General features: G+C 60.1%; 10 protein-coding genes across 10 annotated transcripts; 4 read left to right on the top strand and 6 right to left on the bottom strand.

The window, feature by feature from the left end:
- Positions 1–498: 498 nt before the first annotated feature.
- GGS23DRAFT_598861 (acetyltransferase) lies at positions 499–1,212 on the top strand (the record flags this gene model as incomplete). Its single annotated transcript, XM_051518845.1, has 2 exons — positions 499–782; positions 969–1,212. The coding sequence occupies 2 exons, from the start codon at positions 499–501 to the stop codon at positions 1,210–1,212; spliced, it is 528 nt and encodes a 175-aa protein (XP_051369686.1).
- A 1,151-nt stretch (positions 1,213–2,363) lies between these two features.
- Positions 2,364–2,910, top strand: GGS23DRAFT_598860 (uncharacterized protein; the record flags this gene model as incomplete). The annotated part of the gene is made up of 2 exons (XM_051518844.1): positions 2,364–2,431; positions 2,679–2,910. The coding sequence occupies 2 exons, from the start codon at positions 2,364–2,366 to the stop codon at positions 2,908–2,910; spliced, it is 300 nt and encodes a 99-aa protein (XP_051369685.1).
- On the top strand, positions 2,825–4,456 carry GGS23DRAFT_203720 (alpha/beta-hydrolase). Its single transcript, XM_051511811.1, has 2 exons — positions 2,825–4,115; positions 4,177–4,456. The coding sequence occupies exons 1-2, from the start codon at positions 2,952–2,954 to the stop codon at positions 4,339–4,341; spliced, it is 1,329 nt and encodes a 442-aa protein (XP_051369684.1). The 5' UTR covers positions 2,825–2,951; the 3' UTR covers positions 4,342–4,456.
- A 144-nt stretch (positions 4,457–4,600) lies between these two features.
- On the bottom strand, positions 4,601–6,048 carry GGS23DRAFT_578211 (NAD(P)-binding protein). Its single transcript, XM_051516976.1, has 2 exons — positions 5,499–6,048; positions 4,601–5,407 (listed from the first exon to the last, which is right to left on the bottom strand). Exons 1-2 carry the CDS (start codon positions 5,616–5,618, stop codon positions 4,748–4,750), a joined length of 780 nt encoding a protein of 259 aa, XP_051369683.1. The 5' UTR covers positions 5,619–6,048; the 3' UTR covers positions 4,601–4,747.
- A 1,265-nt stretch (positions 6,049–7,313) lies between these two features.
- Positions 7,314–8,667, top strand: GGS23DRAFT_598857 (sorbitol dehydrogenase; the record flags this gene model as incomplete). The annotated part of the gene is made up of 3 exons (XM_051518843.1): positions 7,314–7,367; positions 7,475–8,269; positions 8,365–8,667. 3 exons carry the CDS (start codon positions 7,314–7,316, stop codon positions 8,665–8,667), a joined length of 1,152 nt encoding a protein of 383 aa, XP_051369682.1.
- A 733-nt stretch (positions 8,668–9,400) lies between these two features.
- Positions 9,401–11,735, bottom strand: GGS23DRAFT_578208 (Aldo/keto reductase). The gene is made up of 3 exons (XM_051516975.1): positions 10,890–11,735; positions 9,846–10,523; positions 9,401–9,733 (listed from the first exon to the last, which is right to left on the bottom strand). Exons 1-3 carry the CDS (start codon positions 11,164–11,166, stop codon positions 9,510–9,512), a joined length of 1,179 nt encoding a protein of 392 aa, XP_051369681.1. The 5' UTR covers positions 11,167–11,735; the 3' UTR covers positions 9,401–9,509.
- Positions 11,736–12,915: 1,180 nt separating this feature from the next.
- GGS23DRAFT_203498 (putative ER-golgi SNARE complex subunit) lies at positions 12,916–14,577 on the bottom strand. The gene is made up of 2 exons (XM_051511808.1): positions 13,309–14,577; positions 12,916–13,218 (listed from the first exon to the last, which is right to left on the bottom strand). The coding sequence occupies exons 1-2, from the start codon at positions 14,298–14,300 to the stop codon at positions 13,194–13,196; spliced, it is 1,017 nt and encodes a 338-aa protein (XP_051369680.1). The 5' UTR covers positions 14,301–14,577; the 3' UTR covers positions 12,916–13,193.
- An 881-nt stretch (positions 14,578–15,458) lies between these two features.
- On the bottom strand, positions 15,459–16,521 carry GGS23DRAFT_203600 (uncharacterized protein). Its single transcript, XM_051511810.1, has 2 exons — positions 15,929–16,521; positions 15,459–15,558 (listed from the first exon to the last, which is right to left on the bottom strand). The coding sequence occupies exon 1, from the start codon at positions 16,476–16,478 to the stop codon at positions 16,026–16,028; it is 453 nt and encodes a 150-aa protein (XP_051369678.1). The 5' UTR covers positions 16,479–16,521; the 3' UTR covers positions 15,459–15,558; positions 15,929–16,025.
- Positions 15,635–16,076, bottom strand: GGS23DRAFT_203570 (uncharacterized protein). The gene has a single exon (XM_051511809.1). The coding sequence runs from the start codon at positions 15,966–15,968 to the stop codon at positions 15,717–15,719; it is 252 nt and encodes an 83-aa protein (XP_051369679.1). The 5' UTR covers positions 15,969–16,076; the 3' UTR covers positions 15,635–15,716.
- Positions 16,522–16,535: 14 nt separating the features above from the next.
- Positions 16,536–21,058, bottom strand: GGS23DRAFT_598854 (uncharacterized protein; the record flags this gene model as incomplete). Its single annotated transcript, XM_051518842.1, has 2 exons — positions 16,536–20,116; positions 20,200–21,058. The coding sequence occupies 2 exons, from the start codon at positions 21,056–21,058 to the stop codon at positions 16,536–16,538; spliced, it is 4,440 nt and encodes a 1,479-aa protein (XP_051369677.1).
- Positions 21,059–21,337: the final 279 nt, after the last annotated feature.

Genomic DNA, 21,337 nt, shown 5'->3' with positions numbered 1-21,337 from the left:
TTGGCACTGCATTTCCTCGTCTCTCTCTCTCGTGCCTTACTGTCTCGTCTCGTCGGCTCGTATTCCTTATCATCGCTGGCGTTATCGTCCAGCCCTGCTAAGCTAATAAGAGGTAACCTGTACATAGGTAACTGGGCTGAGGTAGGAGGTAGGTACATAGAAAAACAGAGGTGAAGATGTCCTGTGCTCTCCCGTCCCTGCTTCTCTTTCTCCCTTCCACCCTGTCCACACTGCCCGTCTCCCCCTACTCCTATTCCTCACCCTTGTCTCCCGATCGACGCCGCCGACGAGTCAACGCAATTGACTTGATAATAAATACCTCCCAGATCCGCTTGCCCCGTGCCCTATTTGTCTTGTGTCAATTAGATTCCTGCTCTGTTTGGGACGCGTGCCATTGGAGCCTCCTCACCTCCCGCCGACGTAACCACCCCTCCAACTGGGCTCGACTCGCCTCGACGCGCGAAACGAACCAAGAGCTCGCCGCCGTCTCGTCTAGTGATGGCTGTAGATCAAGGCCTCTTCTCGTCCGACCTCATATCCCCCGGTGTGGCTGCCGTGCTGCCCCAGGGCTACACCGCTCGTTCCCTGCGCCTGTCCGACTATGAAGCCGGTTTCCTCGACTGCCTGCGCGTCCTGACCACCGTCGGCGAGATTAGCAAGGAACAATTCGCCGAGAGGTACCAGTGGATGGCATCGCAAGACACGTACTACGTCCTCGTCATCGAGGACACCATCAACAACAAGATCGTAGGCACCGGGGCCCTGCTCGTAGAGAGGAAATTGTAAGATGCCGCCCCCCCTATCCGGCAATGTGACGCGTCCGACGTGCGCGAGTCTCCATGTACATGTTGGGACGGAAGGCAAGGAGAGACCCCGTCTCGGCAAGAGAACAAGCTCCGTCTAGCACTACCCCCCCTCTACCTGTCCGAGGTAGACGACAGTCGCTAACGCGGGACACTCTCGAACAGCATACACAGCCTGGGACTCGTCGGCCACATCGAGGACATCGCCGTCGCTAAAGACCAGCAGGGCAAGAAGCTCGGCCTCCGCCTCATCCAAGCCCTCGACTACATCGCCGAGAAGGTCGGCTGCTACAAGACCATCCTCGACTGCAGTGAGGCCAACGAGGGTTTCTACGTAAAGTGCGGATTCCGGAGAGCCGGGTTGGAAATGGCCCATTACCACAACGCAGAAAAGAGTAAGGCCCAGTGAGCTACCCCCAGTGCACATCTATACCAGTCCGCAGACGTACGAGCAACGAGGTCGGAAACGGCGGTATATATGTATGATCTATGTGCATACACACAGATACACACATCCGTGCCTTAAGTCCGTAGGCTGACCAGAGAGGGGGGGGGGTTGTAGAGCCGAAGATATAGGGTAATGGGCCAACCGGCGCGCTCTACGTGGAAGACTTAAACGGCGTTGGCAGGTCATGAGAGAAATGGGATACACGTATATATAATGAAGAGTTAGGAACGCTTGCCGGCATCGTCCTGCCTAGGGAAGAGGACCGATTGCGGGACAAGAGGGCGTAGTCGAGTCGAGGCTAGATTAAGAAACATGTGAAAGCGATTCCCTTCCCCCCCTTCCCTTGCCGCCCCTCCTCTCTCTCTCCTCTCCTCCAACGACGACTAGAGAGGTCTCGATCTGATCCCGTCACCCGGTCACAGGGCTTATTATCAGGCGGCGGAACACGACAGCACCACGTCGGTACTGCACCCCGAGAATCGCCTTCTCTTTTCGGGTTGGCCAGTGGTCCGATCGTCCCCCCGGACGTTTTACGACGGCCGCTGGTAGCCATTCAGCCTAAGAATTCTCGCGAACCCCCCGGAGGGCGAAACGCTCCTCGGCCAATCTAAGCCGCCCTTGGCGTCTTACTGCGACGCATTGGCACGAGCAGAGGCGTCGCTTACTGCGATGTGAGGGGTCGGACGGGCAACTCCACGGGCATATTTCTGTGCTACGATCCGCAGAAATGCCATGATTATCCGACGGCGACGATCCCTCTGGTGGCATGTTCTCGGCACCTGGTCCTACACGGAGATCGAATATTAAAAGCCGACCTGCCGTTGTGCTCCCCGTTGTCGAGGTACTGACTGGGGGGAATGTTGGCGATCTATTGCGATTTGATCTCACGAGCCATCTCTCTCTCCGTACTACCTTCGTAGCTATCTGGTCCCTCTCACAGCTCTTCGGCAGCCATTTCGCCTACTCTCCCTCCTTACCTAGTGACGGCTTAATCAACGCGATAGCGGATTATCATTCGGACATCCCCAAACATTGCCTCCGAAGCGAGATTGACCGAGCGGGATACCACATCTCGTACACGCCACGCGATGGAGCACCGAAATACTACGAAAATGCCGGAAATTGACCAGGACCTCCGTAGCGCCTTGATCAGAACAAACCTGTTCTTGCTGCAGCGAGAGTATGTGGCGTCCATTCCTCGGCTCGACTAAGACAGTACCGCCTGTCCTTGCGACGAGCTGGTGGTCCTCAGTCTAGTGACTAAGGTCTGCCGTATCCATGTGCTCACGACGCCTCCCCGAGACATGTCTTGTGGGAACGTCCCAGTCAAGCTATCTACTCTCCTACTTATACCCCCTAGTCCGTCTCGCCGCAGCCTCAGCCCGATCCCCTTGAGATTGCAACCAGCTCACCCAGTCCACCTGCAGGATCCGTGAGAAGAACCATTGGTATACCTCGCGCCGTGTCGTGGTCCGTAAGCGCAACGGTCGAATCCACCTCTCACGCCTCGGCTCCCAGTCTCACGGCCACTCGGACGACGACGAGAGCTCCCAGGGCGCCTTCACGTTCGTCGACGAGCCACCTTCCACGCGGTCGTCGAGAACCAATTCCAGCTCCAGCAGTGGCTCATCATCGACCTTCGACTCCTCCCGCCTCTAATTATCCCTGCCGCCGCTGCTGCCGCTCCCGCCCCTTCCAATATGAGCCCGACCACCGCAACCTCCGTGGTGCCGGACGAAGGCAAACAGGAGCCCAGTAGGCCGGAACCGTCGCAGTGGGCCATGGGTACCGAGGCCTTCGAGCGGCGCATGCCGCACCACGACGGCATCCGCGCGCTCTGGGAGACCAAGTGGCGGGGGCCGTGCACGGCGGGTGTGTACCCCTTCCACGACGGGCAGCTAGAAGATTTTGCGCCCGTGTTTCAGTCGCTAATCGTGGAGCACGGCGACGTCGTCAAGGAGGGTACCGAGCATGAGTACACGCGGGCCTTCTTCGGCGGGGCGCGGGATCTCGAGCGGCGCGGTGACGAGGCGGCGGCGGCGGGCGACGTCGAGGGGGCGTCGCGCTTGTACCTGCGGGCTGCGTGCCTGCTGCGGATCGCACGCTTCCCCTACATCTCCGGGCACCCACGCGTCAGCGACCCGGTCAAGTGGGAGGCGTGGGAGCGCCAGAAGGACGTGTACATGAAGGCGGCGCGGTCGTGGCCGCAGCCCGTGATCGAGGTCCCGATCCCGCACGTCTACGCCCGGGGCGGCGACCGCGACGTGATCCCCGCGTACGTGCGCGTGCCCGCGCCGTCTCCCAGCGCCGAGGCAGAGCGGTGCCCCGTCGTGATCCTGCTGACGGGCCTCGACGGGTACCGGCCGGACAACACGGCGCGGTGCGACGCGTTCCTGGCGCGGGGCTGGGCCGCCGTCGTGCTCGAGATCCCCGGCACGGCCGACTGCCCGGCGGACCCGGCGGACCCGCTGGCGGCGGACCGGCTGCTGGACAGCGTGTTCGCGTGGCTCGACGGATGCGCCGCCTCGGCCTCGTTCCCGGGCGCAGCGCGCCTCGACGCCGGCCGCGTCATGATGTGGGGGCTCAGCTCGGGCGGCTACTACGCGGTGCGCGCGGCGCACACGCACCGGGCCCGGCTGCGCGGCGCCGTGGCCCAGGGCGCCGGCACCCACCACTTCTTCGCGCGCGGCTGGCTCGCGCGCGCCGACGGCCACGAGTACCCGTTCCGCCTGCTGCCCGCGCTCGCCGCCAAGCACGGCTTCCCCGGCGACGTCGAGGGCTACCTGCGCGAGGCGCAGGCGCGGTTCTCGCTGGTCGCGTCGGGGATCGTCCAGGGCCCGAGCGCGCGGCTGCTGCTCATCAATGTGAGTTTCTCCTCTCCTCTCCCCTCCTCTCTTTTGTCGTCGGCTTACGCGGGATCCACAGGGCACGCACGACGGGCTCATGCCCATCGAGGACTCGACCCTGCTCTTCGAGTACGGGTCCCCCAAGGAGGCGCGCTTCTTCCCCGGCGCCCTCCACATGGGCTACCCGCTCGCTAACGACTCGGTGTACCCCTGGATGGAGCAGGTGATGGCCTCCGCGCAGTGACGCGGGGGGTTGCGGGTATGACGCGTATGGACTGATGATACATGATTTTTTTTTCTTCTCTCAATGTTAACGAGTATCATGGATGTTATGTATTATTGCATTGCCTCGCTGAGATTCAGGAGGGGGGCTTCATGTGGTAACGATCCGGTATGATTGGGTACGGTACGGTATGGCAGGTAAATTGTGACGACGGACATGCTCTGTATGATTGCTAGACAGTTCCGATTTTATGGGGTCACTCGATATGACTTTTGATGAATTGACTCTCTTATGGGCTCTCGTTGTAAACTCCTGTAAGACCGGGCTTTGCTCTCGTCTTCCGATTACACATGTAACTCCCTCTGCTCCCACCACACACCGTCCAACCCGCTCATCCTCTCCGTCTCCCTATCCCTATCCTTCCCGTCTACCGGCCCATCCACCCACCATCGACAACCAACGTGTGTCCGCTGACGTACGCGCCCGCCCTGCTGGCGAGGTATACGACGCTGCCCTTGAAGTCGTCAGGGGTACCCCAGCGGCCGGCGGGAATACGCGCGGTGATGCTAGCGGCGCGGTCAGTATCGTTAATAAGAGCCTCGTTCATGTCGGTAGCGATGTAGCCGGGGGCGACGGCGTTAACGGTAACGCCGCGGGCGGTCCAGGAGTTGGCGAAGCTCTTGGTAAGCTGGACGACGGCGCCCTTGCTGGCGGCGTAGGCGGGGACGTTGAGCCCGCCCTGGAAGGAGAGCAGGCTGGCGAAGTTGACGATGCTGCCGCGCCGGCCCGTCGTCGCCGACGGCGCCAGCCCCAGCATGTGCGCGCCCGCGTCCCGGCACAGCGCGAACACCGCGTCCGCGTTCACCCCCATCACCGCCCGGTAGTCCGCGTCCGGGAACGCCTCCGGCGCGTGCCGGATCTGGATCCCCGCGCAGTTCACCAGGATCCGGATCGTGTGCCCGTCCGCGAGCGCGCGCGGCACGATGGCGGCTACCGCCGCCGGGTCCGCCAGGTCCGCCACGTAGATGTACGCCTTGCGCCCGAGCGCCTCGACGGCTTTCTTGGTCTCGGTCGATTCGGCAGAGCGCTGCAACGCACGCCGGGGGGGGACGCCAGCGGCTTGGTTATTATGTCTACTCCTCTCGACCAACTGGTGTCTGCGCCTGCGGCATGCCTACCTGGACCAGCAACACGTCCGCGCCCGCCTCGGCGAGGCCGATGGCGACGGCCTGCCCGATGCCCCTCGTCCCGCCGGTTACGAGGGCGGTCTCGCCCCGCAGCGAGAATAAATCGGCCATTTTCGAGCAGAGATACGCACAGTTAAACAGGCAAAGGAAGAAAGAGAAGAGTCTGACGATTAGGTTGGAGCGTCGACCTCCGTGATCGACACAGAATTTTACGATATAATAGACCGTAGCAGAAGTAGTGGTGGTAGTGGTGGAATGCGTCTAAGAGAGAGGATGTCACGTCTAAGACGCAGTCCGTGCCACGCACTGTGAGCGACCAAGTCCCGCGCTCCAGATGACTGGTTGAGGTTTTCGACGACGATCAATCGGGTAGAATCACCTAGTTATTCCTCCAATAGAGAGACGGGAGCGAGTCTTCTCTATTTCCGTATTCGGAGAGAGCCGACAACCCGGTATACTCATACGCAAGTCTGTCTGCTATTATCGCGCCTCTCGAGGCATTACGGCTACTGGCTCACTTAGCCCCCCGCATGGCTCACCGTGTAACTTGTTAAGTAGGCGAGGTAATAGAGCGTTGCCAAGGCACGGAGCAGAATACGCAATGATGGTGCGGCCGAACCCCTGAGACGGGGCTCCTTAGCATTCACCATATTCTGCGACCTGCGCTGCAGATCGCTTAGGCGATAGATTGGGTTAAAATCCCCGAAGTGAAGTATGTAAGGGAGGAAGAGGAAGAAGGGGGGCAGGTTATCCGTTCATTCGGAAGAGAAGCGTAGTTAGTTAGCTCTTCTGCGAGCGAACAATGATGGAGTTTCCCCGCCCCCTCTCCCCGTCTCCCAGGTAGACAACGTCTTGCCTCGTCTCACCTCGCGTCATTAAGTCTTGTTATGGCTTGTCCTGTCGGTAAGAATCAACGTCAACTCTGATTTACCGAACAAGTCGGCCATGTAGTGCCGCGATCCCCTCACCCGCGCCTCTGGAGAGATCCCTATGACCCCCAAAGCAGCGGCGGGGTAGTGGGAGGGGAGTAAATAGGTACCTAGTGAGAAATAGCGTACTGTGGGGGATGGATAGATGGGGGCTGAGTTGGGGATTGTTTGGGGGGAGAGTAAACAGAGACAGACGCTTCGCTCAGCGCCGTCTCGGCCAGAAATGCCTCTTTGCGCCGAGCTAGCATCTCACGATGCTGCTCCGCCGGCTTTGGACTAACAACGCGAGCGGACAATCCCACCCAGTGCCCAGTGCCCGCCTACTTGCGTTGCGAATCCTCCACTTACACGACTCACGCCCACTTAACTTACCCTCAGTATTGAGTACCTAGCGGCTCGCACGACGAGGCATACCCGAGAGAGCGCCCCCCATGGGCCCCAAGTAAATAAATCTCTCCAGGTTTTAGGCAGTACGCCACGGCACACCGAGAAATCAATTGGTGCCCGCAGACGAGGACTTACCGAGCTGCTATGTACGTGCGGCTTGCACCCATCCCTGTGTCTATCCTCGCGCCTCTATCCTTGTGTCTATCCCCTGCCCTCTCCACGCTTGGGGTCACCGGGCTCGGGTCAGCGACTTAGCTAAAGGGGCGCCCCATCGCCGCTCCGTCGTCGGGCCATGACGGCACCCGAGGGGTTCACGATTCCACCCGCTTCTCTCTCCCTCACGAACACCCCTCTCCCTCCACCTCTACACTCACCTCTGTACCACTTCGGACTCTAGGAGATAACGGAAAAAAGAAAAAAAAAAAACGTCGGCGTTGACAAGGATTATACCGTGCTACCCTCGAGCCCGACCAGGCCACCAACGATAGCCATGAGCAGCGAAGTCAAGGCGTCGGTCCTCCATGGGCCGAAGGATCTCAGAGTCGTAAGCTACGAAAGGCGCTGCTCGTAACAGACAGTTATAGAAAGGGGGGAAGAGGGGGAGGCAGTGAATACCCACGAGAGCGCTAACCACATCTTCGCCCACACCAGGAAACCCGGGAGCTGCCCGCGCCGGGACCCGGCGAGGTCCAAGTAGCCGTGAAGGCGACGGGGCTGTGCGGGTCGGACCTGCACTACTACACGCACTTCCGGAACGGGTCGATCGAGGTGCGGGAGCCGCTGACGCTGGGGCACGAGGCGGCGGGGGTGGTGGTGGCGGTGGGCGCGCGCGACCCGTCCGGCGGCGGCGCCGCGCTCGCGGTCGGCGACCGCGTCGCGCTCGAGGTCGGCGTGCCGTGCGAGGCGTGCGAGACGTGCCGGCGCGGGCGCTACAACCTGTGCGGCGCGATGCGCTTCCGCAGCTCGGCCAAGGCGTTCCCGCACGCGCAGGGCACGCTGCAGGCGCGCGTCAACCACCCGGCGCGCTGGTGCCACCGCCTGCCGGCCGCGCTGTCGCTCGAGCACGGCGCGCTGGTCGAGCCGCTCGCCGTCGCGCTGCACGCCCGCGCCCGCGCCGCCCTGCGCCCCGGCGCCGCCGTGCTCGTCCTCGGCGCCGGCGCCGTCGGCCTGCTCTGCGCCGCCGCCTGCAGGGCCGCCGGCGCCCGCCGCGTCGTCGTCGCCGACATCCTCGAGCTGCGCGTCCGCTTCGCCCTCGACCACGGCTTCGCCGACGCCGCCCTCGTCGTCCCCCGCCCTAACCCCGCCGGCGACAAGCTCGCCTACGCCCAGGACCTCGCCGAGACGCTCAAGGCCCTGCTCGCTGCCCCTGACGACGCCTCCCTCGGCGAGGCCGCGGTCACCTTTGAGTGCACCGGCGTCGAGTCGTGCATGCAGACCGCCATATACGTAAGTCTCTGTCTACCTCCCCTGCCCCCCTGTTCGTAAAGCCGCCCCAAAAGAAAACCACGATTAACCCCGCCACCCCCTTTCACCCCCTGTAGGCGACGGCACCAGGCGGCAAGGTGATGATCATCGGGATGGGCACGCCGGTGCAGACGCTGCCCATCATGGCGGCGTCGCTCAAGGAGGTGGACCTGGTGGGCGTGTTCCGGTACGCGAACACGTACCGCGAGGCGATCGAGCTGCTCTCGAGCGGCAGCCGCCAGCTGCCCGACGTGCTCAAGCTCGTCACGCACCGGCTCCGCGGGCTCGACGCCGTCCCCCGCGCGTTCGAGACCGCCGCCCGCGTCCAGGACGACCAGGGCAACCTCGTCATCAAGGTCGTGGTCGACCTGTCCGAGTAGGGCCCAGGCCAGCGGCTCGCTGCTTCTTCCTCGTCTTTCTTGTTATGCGCAGTGAGGAGCTCAGAGTGGCAAGTTCAGGGCAGAGAACAGACGGCTGCGGAGGGGCCGGCCTGCTACGGCCCACAAAGCAGATAGTCAATGTATAGTGCGCGTACCTATATTGAATCTCTAAAAGCGAGTAGCATAGATTAGAGGGTAGATAGAGTACAAGCATTCCCCTACCCCTTTTCTCACTCTCCTTCTATTTCGGGGAGGAATAGATGTTGGAGCGGTTAAGAGGTCGTACGATGCAGTACAATTTCCTAGCTCTTGACCGTGGCAGGACCTACGTCTCTATGCCGTCCCCGATGGCGAATGCAGCAAGCATGCGGATCCCGAGGCGGCCGACGGACAGACGTGATGTAGAGAAAGGGTTAGGATCAGAGGGTAATAGACATGGCCTACATCTGCCAGCGCAGCCTACTACCTACCAGCCAACGCCGCCTTTTTATCCGAACCCCCGTCCCAATGCCCCTCAACGTTAGCTAGGTAAGTGTGTCTCTTCTCTTGACCCCACGCCGAACCAGCCACGAGTCATCATGCCGATGGATAGATCCCCACGACGGTGAGCAATCCATTTACGCGCAATGCGGTCTATTCCTATCTATCGTATACGGTACAGCATCGAGGACTATGCACCCACGTTCGTTTCGGGGCTATTTCCCCCTCTAACCCCCCTTACTATCCCCCCAAGCCTCTCACTCCCTTCTCACTCCCTCCCGCTCCCATGCATCCCATCTCGTAAGTATATCCATAGGTAACCCCCTATGCCACCACCACCGCCGCCGCCGTCTCAGTCAGTCTCAGACGCCGTTCGGCAGGCTGCGGCCGGAGTTCTTGTCGGGGAAGCCGAAGTTGACGCCGAAGGGCGGGTAGACGAAGCGCTGGACGCTGCCGTCCCTGGCCAGCGCCGCCGAGTAGTCGTCGAGGATCTTGCGGTCGTCCGCGTCGAGGTCGACGATCTCCAGGTTCGCCTTGATGCGCGCCTCCGTCACCGACTTAGCGAGCACCGTCGACCCCCGCGCCACTGCGCCGCGTGTAAGCGTGGGCTAGAGTAAAGAGGAGGGTCGGGGGCGAGGACTAAAACAAAAGGGCGGGGAGGAGGGGGGGGGGGGGGGGGAGAAAGGTAAATAACGAACCGTGGTAGCTCAGCAGCACGGTGCCGGGGCTGACGCCCTTCCGCTCGGCGACCTTGGTGACCGGCTCGCTCTGGAGGAGGGGCCCGCCGCTGCTGCCGAGCGGGCTGTAGGCGATGACGTGGATGCCCTTCTCGCGGCAGAGGTCGACGACGTCCTGCTGGGGCAGGCCGGGGTGGTTCTCGATCTGGTTGACGGCGGGGACGACGGTAGCGTGCTCGAGCAGGCGGCGGAGGTAGGGGGCGCTGTAGTTGCAGACGCCGACGCCGCGGGCCTTGCCGGTGGCGACGAGCGCCTCCATCCGGCGCCAGGTCGCGACGTGGTCGTGGTCCCAGAGCATGTCGCGGCTCCCGTCGGGCAGCTTCGGGAACCGGTCGTCGTTCCCGTCCGGGTTCATGCCCACCGGCCAGTGCACCAGGAACAGGTCCACGTAGTCGAGCCCGAGCGCCCGCAGCGACTTGTCCAGCCCGACCTCGGCCCGGCTGCTGTACGTGTTCCACAGCTTCGTGATCACGAACACGTCCTCCCGCCTCGCGTGCCCGGCGTCGAACGCCGCCTTGAGCCCCTGTCCCACCTCGTCCTCGTTCCCGTAGCAGTACGCCGCGTCGATCAGCCGGTACCCGACCTTGAGCGCGTACGTCACCGCCGCCGCGACCTCACCGGGGCCCGCCTGCCATGTGCCTGCGAATCGCGGCCGGTCAGTGTCTTGCTCTGTTGATTCGGAAAAGTAGGGCAGCGAAAGGAAGAAGAATGACGGATACAGTGATAAGGACGTTTTTTTTTTCTTTTGGAGAGAGGGAGAGGGAGAGAGAACATATTCAAGCCAGTTTCCAAGCCTCTTCTCCTCGACGGCTATTCCCCGTCCTAGTCTCGAATCGAGAGAAGTGAAGTGGCTCGAGCAGACCAGCTAGAGACGACCTATAGCACCATCCGTCCCGCCTCCCCTCCCCCCTCTCCTCTCCTATCTGTCACGCAGCTGAGAACCAAAACGTGGAATTCCCCGCTTCCGAGGCTCAAGATGTAAGTAGAAAGAATGAGTCAACGTACCAAAACCAACAGCGGGAATATCCTGCCCCGTGTTGAGCTTAAACGTCGAGGGAGCCATCGTGAGCCAGCGGATGGGTGGTGATGCGTGTCTACTGCTGCTGTTGCTGCTGTACCAACTCCTGCTTGTGCCGGGGATGCGCGACGGCGACGTGCGTGTTCCAGTCGCCGGCGCGAGGCTGGCTAGGGTAATGCTGGACCGGGAGAGGAGAAGAGGGAAAGACGACAGGGAAGGGAAGAGAGAAGAGGCGCGGGAGAATGTAGCGGTAGGATTTCGCATACGGATTGCTTGGAGGGGACGGCGTCGGGAATGGCAAAATGACGACAGGCTCGTAGGTGTTTTATTAGGGCGCGTTCCGGCAAAATAGACAGCGAGCCACCGAGCGAGCTACGACATACCCGCTCCTTGCGATCGGCCGATGGCCCGGGCAGGCGTCCTCCCTTCGAAGCACGATACTACCGTCTCCCCCGACCCTCTCTACCCTGACCCCGACCTCGCATGGCATATGCTCCCTACGGCGGGTAGTCTAGCTGGGATGGTCTGCTTGCTGGGCTGGATCGACCTGGATAGCCTCTACCAGCCGTAGCCAGCTTATACATACCTACCTTGTCGGCTGCTGCGATGCTGCCATCGCGCACTTTCACCCGTTCTGCTCGAGGCGCTATAGCTGGCTGGGGTAAAACCGGCCGGCCGGCGGGGCTCACTTCGCTGGGATGTGCCTCGATGCTACGGTGGGGAAAGGGAAAAGGGGAGAGGGCAGGTAGGGGTAGGGGGTGTTGATGTGTAGGTAGGTGTTACGTGGCCGGGTAAAATCTTGTAAGTCGTCACGATGTTTTTTATCTAGATTTCTACTCTCGAAATCCCCACCTACAGAGATCGGTTCGACGACTTTGTATATGCCCTTTCGATCCCGTCCCCTTCCCAACAAACGAATAGACTAGGTACTAGCCATTCCTTACGCCTCCGTCCAGGCATATGGTAATATCTGATACCCAGCGTGTCCGTTTCTTCACCAACACCCCACTGGAGGAACTGGCCAAGTCGGGACAGTCAGCGGCCGAGGCAGGTCACCGACCGGTCGGCAAATCGAGGATCTTCCCATTCGAGACGGTCCCCGCGACGGCCCTGACGCTACTGGTCACATCTGCTTTCCTACACGTGGACTTATTCCTTGATCTATTACTGTGGCTTTTTTATTTATTTTTTATTTTTTACCCCTCTTAACCCCGCTAACCTGTGCATTACGTATATGAGTGACCCGCATGCGCCGGCGACGGCGGGTTTAACCTTGCAGTTTTCGTGCTCGATGGTGATCCCAGGGATCGTGTAAATTAGATGTTTCTCTAGGGCAAGAAGGACGCATCTACCGCTCGATAGCCGTGAACGACTCGATGACGTTCAACAGCTTGTTTCCCCGGCCTTCTGGGCGCTTCGAAAGAGTCATCTTGTCACAATCTCTGTCCCTGATAACCCGACATGCCCCCGACGCGGTCTCTCGGTTCGATCTAAGACCGAGTGGTTGTATATGCACGTATGCCGTAGCTAGGCCAGCTCGTGGGTCCTTGGCTGAGCAGGATGGATGGATGGTAAATGCGCTGCTTGCTTGGCTCGGTATCGTCGGGGGTAGCGTAGCTCGTATACCGTCTTCGGACATACACAACCCACGCCTGGTTGCTGGCATCACGAATAGGACACGTACGAGACGAGAGGGGCTCCTCGTAATGGCCTCAATGAACAGAATAAGCCTCATCAAGATCGTGTAGTATGGACCCCGGCATCTAAACCGAGGGAAAAGAAAGACCTGCTTCCCCCTCTAAACTCTCTACGTCTCTCACTAATCGCGCGCAAGGAGATTAAGAGCGCTATCGTGATCATCTCACTCGATCCATTAAACTCATTTCCTGTGCCTAGAAAAATAGAACCGAAAAGCCTCGCCATTGCCACTATCATTGCTACAATGTCGCAACGAAGATGTTACCCTTCTCCATCTTCTTCTCTCTCCTCTGCGGTTGGGATATATGCTATATGCTGCCAAACAGGCCGTCTTCATGCCACGCATTCCGATGCCATTACAAGTCTAGTACGTAGTAGTAGGTAGGTCCATATGGACGTCCGTCCCGGGACAGAAGGCGGGAGAGGGGCGCCGTGGGCGATAATGTACAGAGTGAAGAGACACGAAGAGAAGAGAAAGAAAAAGCAGGATTACGCGAGCGCCACCAGTACGCCTCGCTTCATATCGTGTCGCCTCGTACCGTCCGATCTCGTCTTCACCTCTCCTGCGGCTCTTCTCATTATGCCTTCCTTCGTCAACCCGCGATGAGAACCCATAGCCTGTTTAGATAGAATTAGCACTGGAGTAAATAAATTTACACGTGTGAGTGTGTGCGCGCTGGTGAAGGAAAAGGAAAAGGAGAAACTCACAGGAAGAATATCATGAGCACCCCGAACATCTTGGCGACAAGCCAGCGGTTACTTGACACGCGGGACCAGTACTTGAGCAGCTCGCGCTGGGCGCCCTGGACGTTGTCGACCACGTCCTCGGTGTTGGCGTCGATGCGCTGGATCATCTCGCTCTGCTCCGACACCATCTGCGCTAGCTGGCCGAAGATGGACCCGAGCTCGCTGATGGTCTTCTCGATCGCCTCGATCGCCTCCCCGCGCTGCTGGATATACGCGTTCTGCGGCTGGGCCTCCTCCATCATCAGGAGCTGCTGGTCACCCGCCGCCCCCGCCGCCCCCGGCCCCGCCGCTCCCGTCGGGTTTAGCGACAGCAGGTCCGCCCCCGGCGAAGGCGTGCCCCGGTTCGGCGTCCCGTACAGCGGCGACGCCGACTGCTGCAGCGACGGCGGCTGGACGTGCTGCGACACCGAGGAGATGAAGTTCTCGGTGCGCGAGCGCGAGGCTTGGATGTTCTTGGTGCGGACCTCGAGCACGTCCTTGAAGTTGGCGCCGACGTCGCTGAGCTTGCCCTGCAGCATGAGGACAACGTTCTTATTGTGCTCCCCTTCCTGATCGGGTCCCCTCACGTGGGCGTGCTGCTGGCGCGTCAGGGCCTGGAGACCGGAGATCTGCTGGTTTAGGGACGACAGGTCCTGCTTGATGATGAAGGTGAGCTCGTTGATCTCCACGGGCCGGTCGTCGAATAGGGTCTTGCGCTTCGCTAGCAGGGCCAGCTTCTCCAGCTTGCCCATGGTAGCGGCGATGCCCCTCCCTATCTCGGCTGCCCTGCGCGCGAACTCGGACCGTCGGTGCTGCTGAGAGTGGGAGGCGTCGCCATTCGCGGCGGCTTTCTGGGCGTCGGTCAGCAGCGATCGCCGCTGGGCGCCAACCTTGGACGTGGCTTGGCGCTTCTGGACTTGTGTGAGGACGGACCGGAACTCGGCCGTGCGGTCTTGTACGGATGCGACAGCCATCCTGGCGCGCGGTGGGGATGGTTATCTAGAAATGACAAGCGACGTCCTCGTGGCTGCTTTCCCTCCCCTTCTCACGTAGAGGGAAACACACACGCACAAACGTGGACACACGGACACGCACGGACCGAGGGGGGTGACGACGCGGAGTAAGGTAGGGCGATTCGGATACAGCGGCCGGCGCGATCGGAAAGGAAGGGTAAGCCCGGGGTTTTGTAGGAGGGTAGGCGGGCGGTATCGTCGGCCAATGGACGGTTTCGAACTCGTCTCTTATCACTCTCAAGCGGGATGGAATGAGAGGTCTCGAATTCGGGAAAACCAGATCAAGGCGGGTGGGTTACGGGCTCTGCGGCGGGAGTGGGTGAGAATTGGTACACTGAAGAGAATGGGCCAGAAAGGAATTACCTGTCGAGAGAGAGAGAGAGAGAGACGGACGGACTGATACGAGAATAGGGTGCGTCGAAAGCGGAATGGGTGGAGGGAGGGATGGAGATGTAGACAGATCTAGGCCGATGGGTATATTAAAATTGTATAAAGAAGTGGGATAGGTTGAGGGAGGGACAGATGGATGGATGAATGGAGGGAGGGATGGATAATCCAGGCTTGACAATGGGCGGATGGAGGATGGGGGATGGGGATGGGGACGGGCAAGACGGGCGGACGGTTGGGCGAACGAAGGAGTGAGAGTGGCTGAGGTATTATTAGCTTGGCTGTTGATTGGCCTGCGCTGTACCAGATTTCAGTTCAGCCTTGTCCTTTCTGGTATCTGCCGGTACATCCATCTACGTATCTGCCTACCTCCCAGGTACCTACAGCAAAGGCTGGGATCTGAGGTAAGTTAGGTACCTCAGGCACCCTGGGTTAGGTACCCATAGGTATTGGCTGATAGAGAGAGAGTGAGAGAGAAGAGGCCAGCCTGGTTTGTTGAATTCCACTCCACCACACTGAAATTAAGTACCTCCTACCTCCAGTGGGTATTTTACCCGTCGCCGCAGGAGGTGTGTGGCGAGGGCTAGAGAAGCCACAGGTACTTGCATGGATTAATGTGTTTTATGTCATGTATGCATGCATTATGTATGCGGACTTCTTCTGTGCAGGGTTCACGGCGCACGGTGGGTGGCTGCCATGTCTGGGGTACCATTGCACAAATCAGATTCCAGGTTCTTGTGAAGAAACACAGGCATTATACCTAATAGGCGTTGAATACCTCAGGTACCTGCTACACAAGCTTGGAGGGGTACACGTACTTGTGTAATAGTGCCTACGTACGTTAGAGGCGGCCCTCCGTCAGTAAGTTGTCATAACCAGCTTCTTATATACAGGTCCGAGATCCCACCGCATGGCCCGAAACGCAGAGATGCGTCGATAGGAGCCGGCCCAGAGACATTCGCGTCACCGTAGACGGCAGCCATTCCCGTCTCATCCTTCGAGACAGGTCCACAAGTCCAACCTATGCACAACACAGGTGCGAATGCCGGCGTGCCGATAGCCTGCGCGGGTCCGACAGGAGGACGGAAAGAAGAAGGGAGGAGAGAGAGAGAGAGAGAGAGAGAGAGAGAGAGAGAGAGAGAGAGAGAGAGAGGTAGAGAGAGAGAGAGAGGAGCGCCATAAACAGACGGGCAGTAACATACCTAAATACGAGCGCCCTAGCACAGCGCTGGGTTGGTGCATAAAAACTATTTAAACCCATTCATACTCCGTCAGATTGATATTGATGAACCCACTCGACTATTTTTCTTCGCCGGGATATAGGTAGCAAAAAATAAAAGACACGTTTTTGGATATAAACCAAAAATTCATCCGAGATCCACGACGGCGTAATGCTTGCGCGGGGGGGAGGGCGGAGGCGGCATGTATGTATATCTTGGTGAGCAGACCCAAGGAAGTAATGGGAGAGGCGTGGATAGAGAGACGGGAAGAAAAGGGGAAAGAGTGAGAAACACAGAGAGAGAAATAGAATGCGTGGATATATACAAGATACAGAAAAGAAGCATACGCCAAGCAGCAGTAGGTATAGACGTCTGTGTACGTGTGTGCGCGTGTTTGTGTATTCAAAAATGGCCTCCCTTCCAGATGATCCGTCCATCCCGTATACAAAACCAGAAGAGAGAGGAACCAAAAGAGAGAGACGAACAGCGGAATCCAATCCCCTCCGCTATCCCCCGCCCCTCCCCCCGCCATCCATACACCCGATCGCAATACTCACCATAATCACATTATACGTAGATAGGTTTCTCCTCACTCCCAGTCCCCAAACTCTCCCGCCCCGTACGGGTTCCACTCCTGTCCAGGGTACGACGTCGCGCTCATCATGGGAATGCCGTCGTCGTCGTCGTTGACCGCCGCCAGTTCCGCTGGCTGGTCCACCAGTATCTTCTCCTCCGGCTCGTGGTGGTGGTGCGGATACTCCACCGGCACCGGCGCTGACGCTGCCGCCGCCGCGGTCGACGACGTTTGCGACGGGCTCGAACCCTGCAGCGACGAAGTCGACGACGACGCTGTCACTGTGGACTCCACCGGCGTGCTGCTCGCCGCGTCCGCCGTCACTGCCGTCGTAGTACCGGCGACACCCCCAAGAGCGCCTACCCCCCCGATCATGTTGCCGGGCGGCATCCCTGGACGGCTCATATTCGTGATCGCGTACTTGGTATTCTCTCTCGCTGCCGTCTCGTGCATCTGCATCTGCGCATGCCGTGGCTCTTGGGCATACTGCTGTGGCGAAAACTGGGGCGGAGACGGAAGAGGGTTCTGCCGCGGCGTGGCGTCGTAAATGTCCTCGTCGGCGTCCCTGCCGCCGCCGTCGTTCGCGCGGTCGATGTTGATGTTGAGGCTCGTGCTCGAGATTTGATGGTACGGCCGTGGGCCCGACGGCTCCGGGCTCACGCTGGTCGCACGGTCACCGAGCGCCTCCGGGTTAAGGTAAGACGAGAACGAGGGCGGGGGCGGCACCGGCGCGTCGCCGTTGTTAGCCACAGCCGCCATCTTGCTGACGAGCCGTCCGGACGTCGGGCCGTTCCGGTCGTCAACTGCCTGGGCCGGTGACGGCGGGCCCACAGTCAGCGACGGTGGAAGCCCAGGGCCGGGCTGTAGAGCGAGAGGATGCTGCGTGCTCATGGCAGTGGCGATGTGCTGAGGCTGCGATCGCTGGATGTCGATGCTGGGGCGCGAGAAGTTGGGGTTGAGAGGGTGAGGCTGGGCGGCTGCGCCGTAGACGAGAGACTCCTGCGCCCTTAGCGTATGCGAACTCTGGGCGCTGGCTGGGGCGCTGCCCCAGTTCGAGCTAGACGGTATATTCATATCCAAACCCGGGCCGCGTCGCTGGTCTGCCTCGGGCAGTGTCTGCGGTTGCTGGAATGGTCGGGCGTTCTGGTTCGGCTGGCGTTCGGGCTGAAGGTCTTCTAGAGATTGTGGGGGCGGCGTAGGGGCCATGTCTAAGAAAGTGCCTTGCTCCGAAGGCGTTGGGGTTCCGGAATCCGTCTGGCTAGGCGAGTCTCGATGAGACTGTGACGACGTTGAGACCGGCTGTTGGCCAGGTTGCAGCACAGCTGGATGTTGGCTGTAGGAGTTTCCTGGCTGCTGCGGTGGGGCGCCTTGGCGCGGGATGAACTGAAATTGCTGGTGTGATACAGGTGGTGGGCTAAGACGGCCCAGGTTGTAGGGCGAGGGGGCTACCATTCCCGCGTTGCCGTAGCCGTGGACAGCCTCGTAACCGCGCGGGATGGGGACTTGACCGTACTGGGGCTCGAATTTCTGGGTAGATGTCCGGCGTGGTTGACCTGTCGTCTGAGGTTGTGAACCTTGGGACTGGGGCGGTTTCTGTACTTGACTTACGGGCTGGCCGCGCCCAGCCCCTGCTCCGTGCATCATTGGGGGAGACATTCGACTGTAGCCGCTCGGCCCGGGGGGGGATGCCGTCTGGCCACGACCTTGACCGGATTGTACCGGTGTTTGCGGCAGACCACTCATGGGTCCTAGGGGGCCTGCCGGCGAGGGGCCGCTGATCATCGGGCGGCCCGGCTGCTGGGGCTGGTTTGACTGCTGGGTGCGCATCATGTTGGTAGGGGTTTGGCGCCCCGACGAAGGCTTGTGCTGGTGCGATTCGGCTTGCTTGCTACCTCGCTTGAAAGCGTCAAGCAGCTTATGTGCCGCGCTCTTCTCCTTCGTCGCCGGCGAAGCCTGGCCAGGAATCGCCTTCCCTTTGCTATCAACTCCGAAAAATTTCGCGATGGTGTTTTGCTGATCTGGGACCTGGGCAGGACCGCCGGACGACTTTGACGACAACGCCTGTCCACTATGCGAAGGTGCTCTCGGACGTTGCTGTGCCCAGACCTGGGGATTTTGTCGTGAATTTTGCTGGGGGCCGGGCCCTGAGGGTGACGGGAGAGAAGGCGTTTGGGCCTGGCCTGGCTGTGACGCGCCAGGCGGTCCTCGGGATAGTACTTGCGGTTGAGCCGAGGCTGTTGGAGATCCCCTTTGGTTAGCTGGCGACGGCAGAGGTGGTACGGGGGGATGTCCTGGAGATGGGAGTGATGTATGGCGCATATCTTCCAGCTTTCCGAGGGTAGGACTTTGCTGACCAGACGGTGGGTGACTCGAGAGTCTACTTTCGTCTTGGGGGCTCTGATGTCGAGACCCAGAACCCTCGACCTTCACGTTGATCGTTGGCTGGACAGGTCTCTCTGGTGGTCGGCCAGGCGTGGTTGACGGGCCATCCTGCTTTACGGGGCCAGAGCCTACAGGCTTCCTACTAGGAAACGTCCGAGGTGCAGACGACGACCCGCCGATATCGAGACGATCTTGGGAGGGTCGCTCTGAGAGATACGGGGTGATTTTCGAAGGCAAGCCAGAAACCACAAAATTCTCATCCCCCCCGGATCGCTTAAACGAATTGTTGTCGCTGGAGTCTCGCTCAGCAGGTTGCGCCACATTCGCTTGTGATCCATGGACCCAATGGCCATACAACTGCTGCGTCGCGCCTGGTTGGTTCTGGGATACTGTGATCTCGGCGGGTCGGCGCATCACGACCGCTTGCGCCGTCCCGAAGAATTGGGGCGAAACGGGAGACTGCAGAGGATTTTGCACAGCGAGATGGCCGCTTGTCGCGGGCTGGCCGGCATACGTGGGATACTGCCCGGGTCCGACGTGTTGACCCGCTTGCGTCGACTGCTGAATCGGCATCACGGCCTGGGGACCCGTTTGTTGTGGCTTTGACTCCGAGGGCTTCGATGATTGCTTGTTGAACAGCCCGCCTAAGAACTTGCCGGACTTCTTCTCGCGATCATCCTCGCCCTGGGTTGGCTGTACGTGAGCTGGCCGGGGCCCGCTGGGACTATCCCGACCAGTCGAGGCCGAGGATAGCCCCAGCAATCCGGGCCGTCCCGTGGGCGCCTGCATCCCTTGCGAACCGCCAGTCTGCATCCGCGTTAACCCCTGCAGTGAAGGTGTTGACGAGTACGAGCTGCCGGGCTTCGCCGGCTGGTCATCCCTTGCTCCATCCTTCACGTTACCGACCGCTCCAATCATCCCTCGTAGCTCGGAAAGTCGCTTCCTTATCGACGACGACTCCGGCGCGTCATCGTGATCCCACGTCGAGGTTTTCGCAAAGCCGGGGTTGGATTTCTGTTTTGTTTGGGATTTATCGTGGCTAGTCACGGCGCTGAAGAGCGACCTCTTTTCCTTCCAAAGCGGAACTTGGTCCGAATTCTCCGAGCTCTGTTCTGGGCCCACGTTGCGACGATTGGACAGGCTGAAGAATCCCGAGCCTCGCCTGCCCCCACTAGGGTGTTCCTCGCTCGAGGGTGAGACCTCGTCGACATGGACTATGGGTGAGGCTAGATTAGATTTTATATATGTACACGTATATGTGTATATACATGGCTGCGCATTGTACTGGTGAACTTACCATCCATTTCCTTGTTATGATCCGGCTCTCCCCTCCGACTCTGTCCGGCGTTGCTAATGGCCTGTCCCTGTACCCTCCGGGCGCCGACCGGTTGTGGAGGTTGACCTTGGAATTGGTCGGGCCCGTGGGGGACGAAGAGGTTACGGTAACGCTCTGCCGAGACTGGAGGTATGCTGCCACTGTTATTCCTCAGTCGCATCTGCATGAAACCCTGCGCCTTTGATATCGGCACGTCTTCAGTCTCCTTGTCGTACGCAAAGTTGGCTAAGTGTTGCTGAGGCGGGCTATTCGCACCGGGTCGATTCTTATGCTGGATGAGGGGTTCCGAGAGATGAGACTCTTCCAACTTCCACTGCCCGCCAAGCGGGAATTTTTGAATAGGATTGCCTCCCATCTGCGAGACGAAAGGCTGGCGGGAGCTATTCACAGGGAAAGACCCCGGCACGGGTCCGGCTCGCGCCATGCCCGCAAGGGCTGGCTGCTGAGCTCCTCCAGTCTGGTGTATGCCTCCGCCCACGGCGGATCCGTTAGGATACTGGGACGAGCTGGCGGCGTGGGTGGAATGCTGCTGAGCGTGGACGAAATTATGAGATTGGTTGAACTGCCCCCGGCCGGGTATTTGGCCATTGCCGTTGAGATAGGTCTCTTCCTTTTCTATAGGGGGAGGAGGTATGCTATCATCTGCAGGCCCGGCCGGCGAGGCCCGGCCGTCCTCGTCCTCGTCGGGCCTATTCCTCGACATCAAGTCAAACGTCGACGTCCGGCGGATAGGCGGTAGAGGGGTGAAACCCGAAGGTTGCGCGCTCGTCCGCGGGAGGGAATCACCAAAGGTTGGCGAGATGGGCCGGTTAGCTGCCATAGGAACTGACATAGCCAGGCGCCAGCGGGGGAGTCAATCGGGTTCACAGCGTCGGGGGAAACGAATGTGTATCTGGCGAGGTCACCTCAAGGCGATTATTAAATTTACAACCGGGAGTTAAATGCGCGACATCACGTCCAGCAAGAGGGATGGATAAGCTGGCGCAGGGCCCGCCGAGCTGAGGCCGGGCAGTTCGTCCGAATTATGCCCAAGATCGCCCTGCCTTTGCACGCACGTCGAGCACCAAAGTGGGCTTGGGGCCCGTGGGTGGGCGCAGGA

This window comes from Durotheca rogersii (assembly GCF_024521655.1).
Source record: "Durotheca rogersii strain YMJ 92031201 chromosome Unknown GGS23scaffold_20, whole genome shotgun sequence".
Taxonomy (NCBI): domain Eukaryota; kingdom Fungi; phylum Ascomycota; class Sordariomycetes; order Xylariales; family Xylariaceae; genus Durotheca; species Durotheca rogersii.
This window is presented reverse-complemented; position numbering and strand designations above follow the sequence as displayed.

What these genes read in the sequence shown, in the direction of transcription:
- GGS23DRAFT_203720 (XM_051511811.1), top strand. Translation starts at nt 2,952, where the DNA reads ATGAGCCCGACCACCGCAACCTCCGTGGTGCCGGACGAAGGCAAACAG. An exon ending in CGCGGCTGCTGCTCATCAAT is followed by an intron (nt 4,116 to 4,176) that starts GTGAGTTTCTCC and finishes CGGGATCCACAG; the next exon opens with GGCACGCACGACGGGCTCAT.
- GGS23DRAFT_578211 (XM_051516976.1), bottom strand. Translation starts at nt 5,618, where the DNA reads ATGGCCGATTTATTCTCGCTGCGGGGCGAGACCGCCCTCGTAACCGGC. An exon ending in CGGACGTGTTGCTGGTCCAG is followed by an intron (nt 5,408 to 5,498) that starts GTAGGCATGCCG and finishes CGTGCGTTGCAG; the next exon opens with CGCTCTGCCGAATCGACCGA.
- GGS23DRAFT_578208 (XM_051516975.1), bottom strand. Translation starts at nt 11,166, where the DNA reads ATGCGAAATCCTACCGCTACATTCTCCCGCGCCTCTTCTCTCTTCCCT. An exon ending in TATTCCCGCTGTTGGTTTTG is followed by an intron (nt 10,524 to 10,889) that starts GTACGTTGACTC and finishes CGCGATTCGCAG; the next exon opens with GCACATGGCAGGCGGGCCCC. An exon ending in CGTGCTGCTGAGCTACCACG is followed by an intron (nt 9,734 to 9,845) that starts GTTCGTTATTTA and finishes CACGCGGCGCAG; the next exon opens with TGGCGCGGGGGTCGACGGTG.
- GGS23DRAFT_203498 (XM_051511808.1), bottom strand. Translation starts at nt 14,300, where the DNA reads ATGGCTGTCGCATCCGTACAAGACCGCACGGCCGAGTTCCGGTCCGTC. An exon ending in GTGCTCATGATATTCTTCCT is followed by an intron (nt 13,219 to 13,308) that starts GTGAGTTTCTCC and finishes CTATCTAAACAG; the next exon opens with GCTATGGGTTCTCATCGCGG.
- GGS23DRAFT_203570 (XM_051511809.1), bottom strand. Translation starts at nt 15,968, where the DNA reads ATGCACCAACCCAGCGCTGTGCTAGGGCGCTCGTATTTAGGTATGTTA.
- GGS23DRAFT_203600 (XM_051511810.1), bottom strand. Translation starts at nt 16,478, where the DNA reads ATGGCGGGGGGAGGGGCGGGGGATAGCGGAGGGGATTGGATTCCGCTG.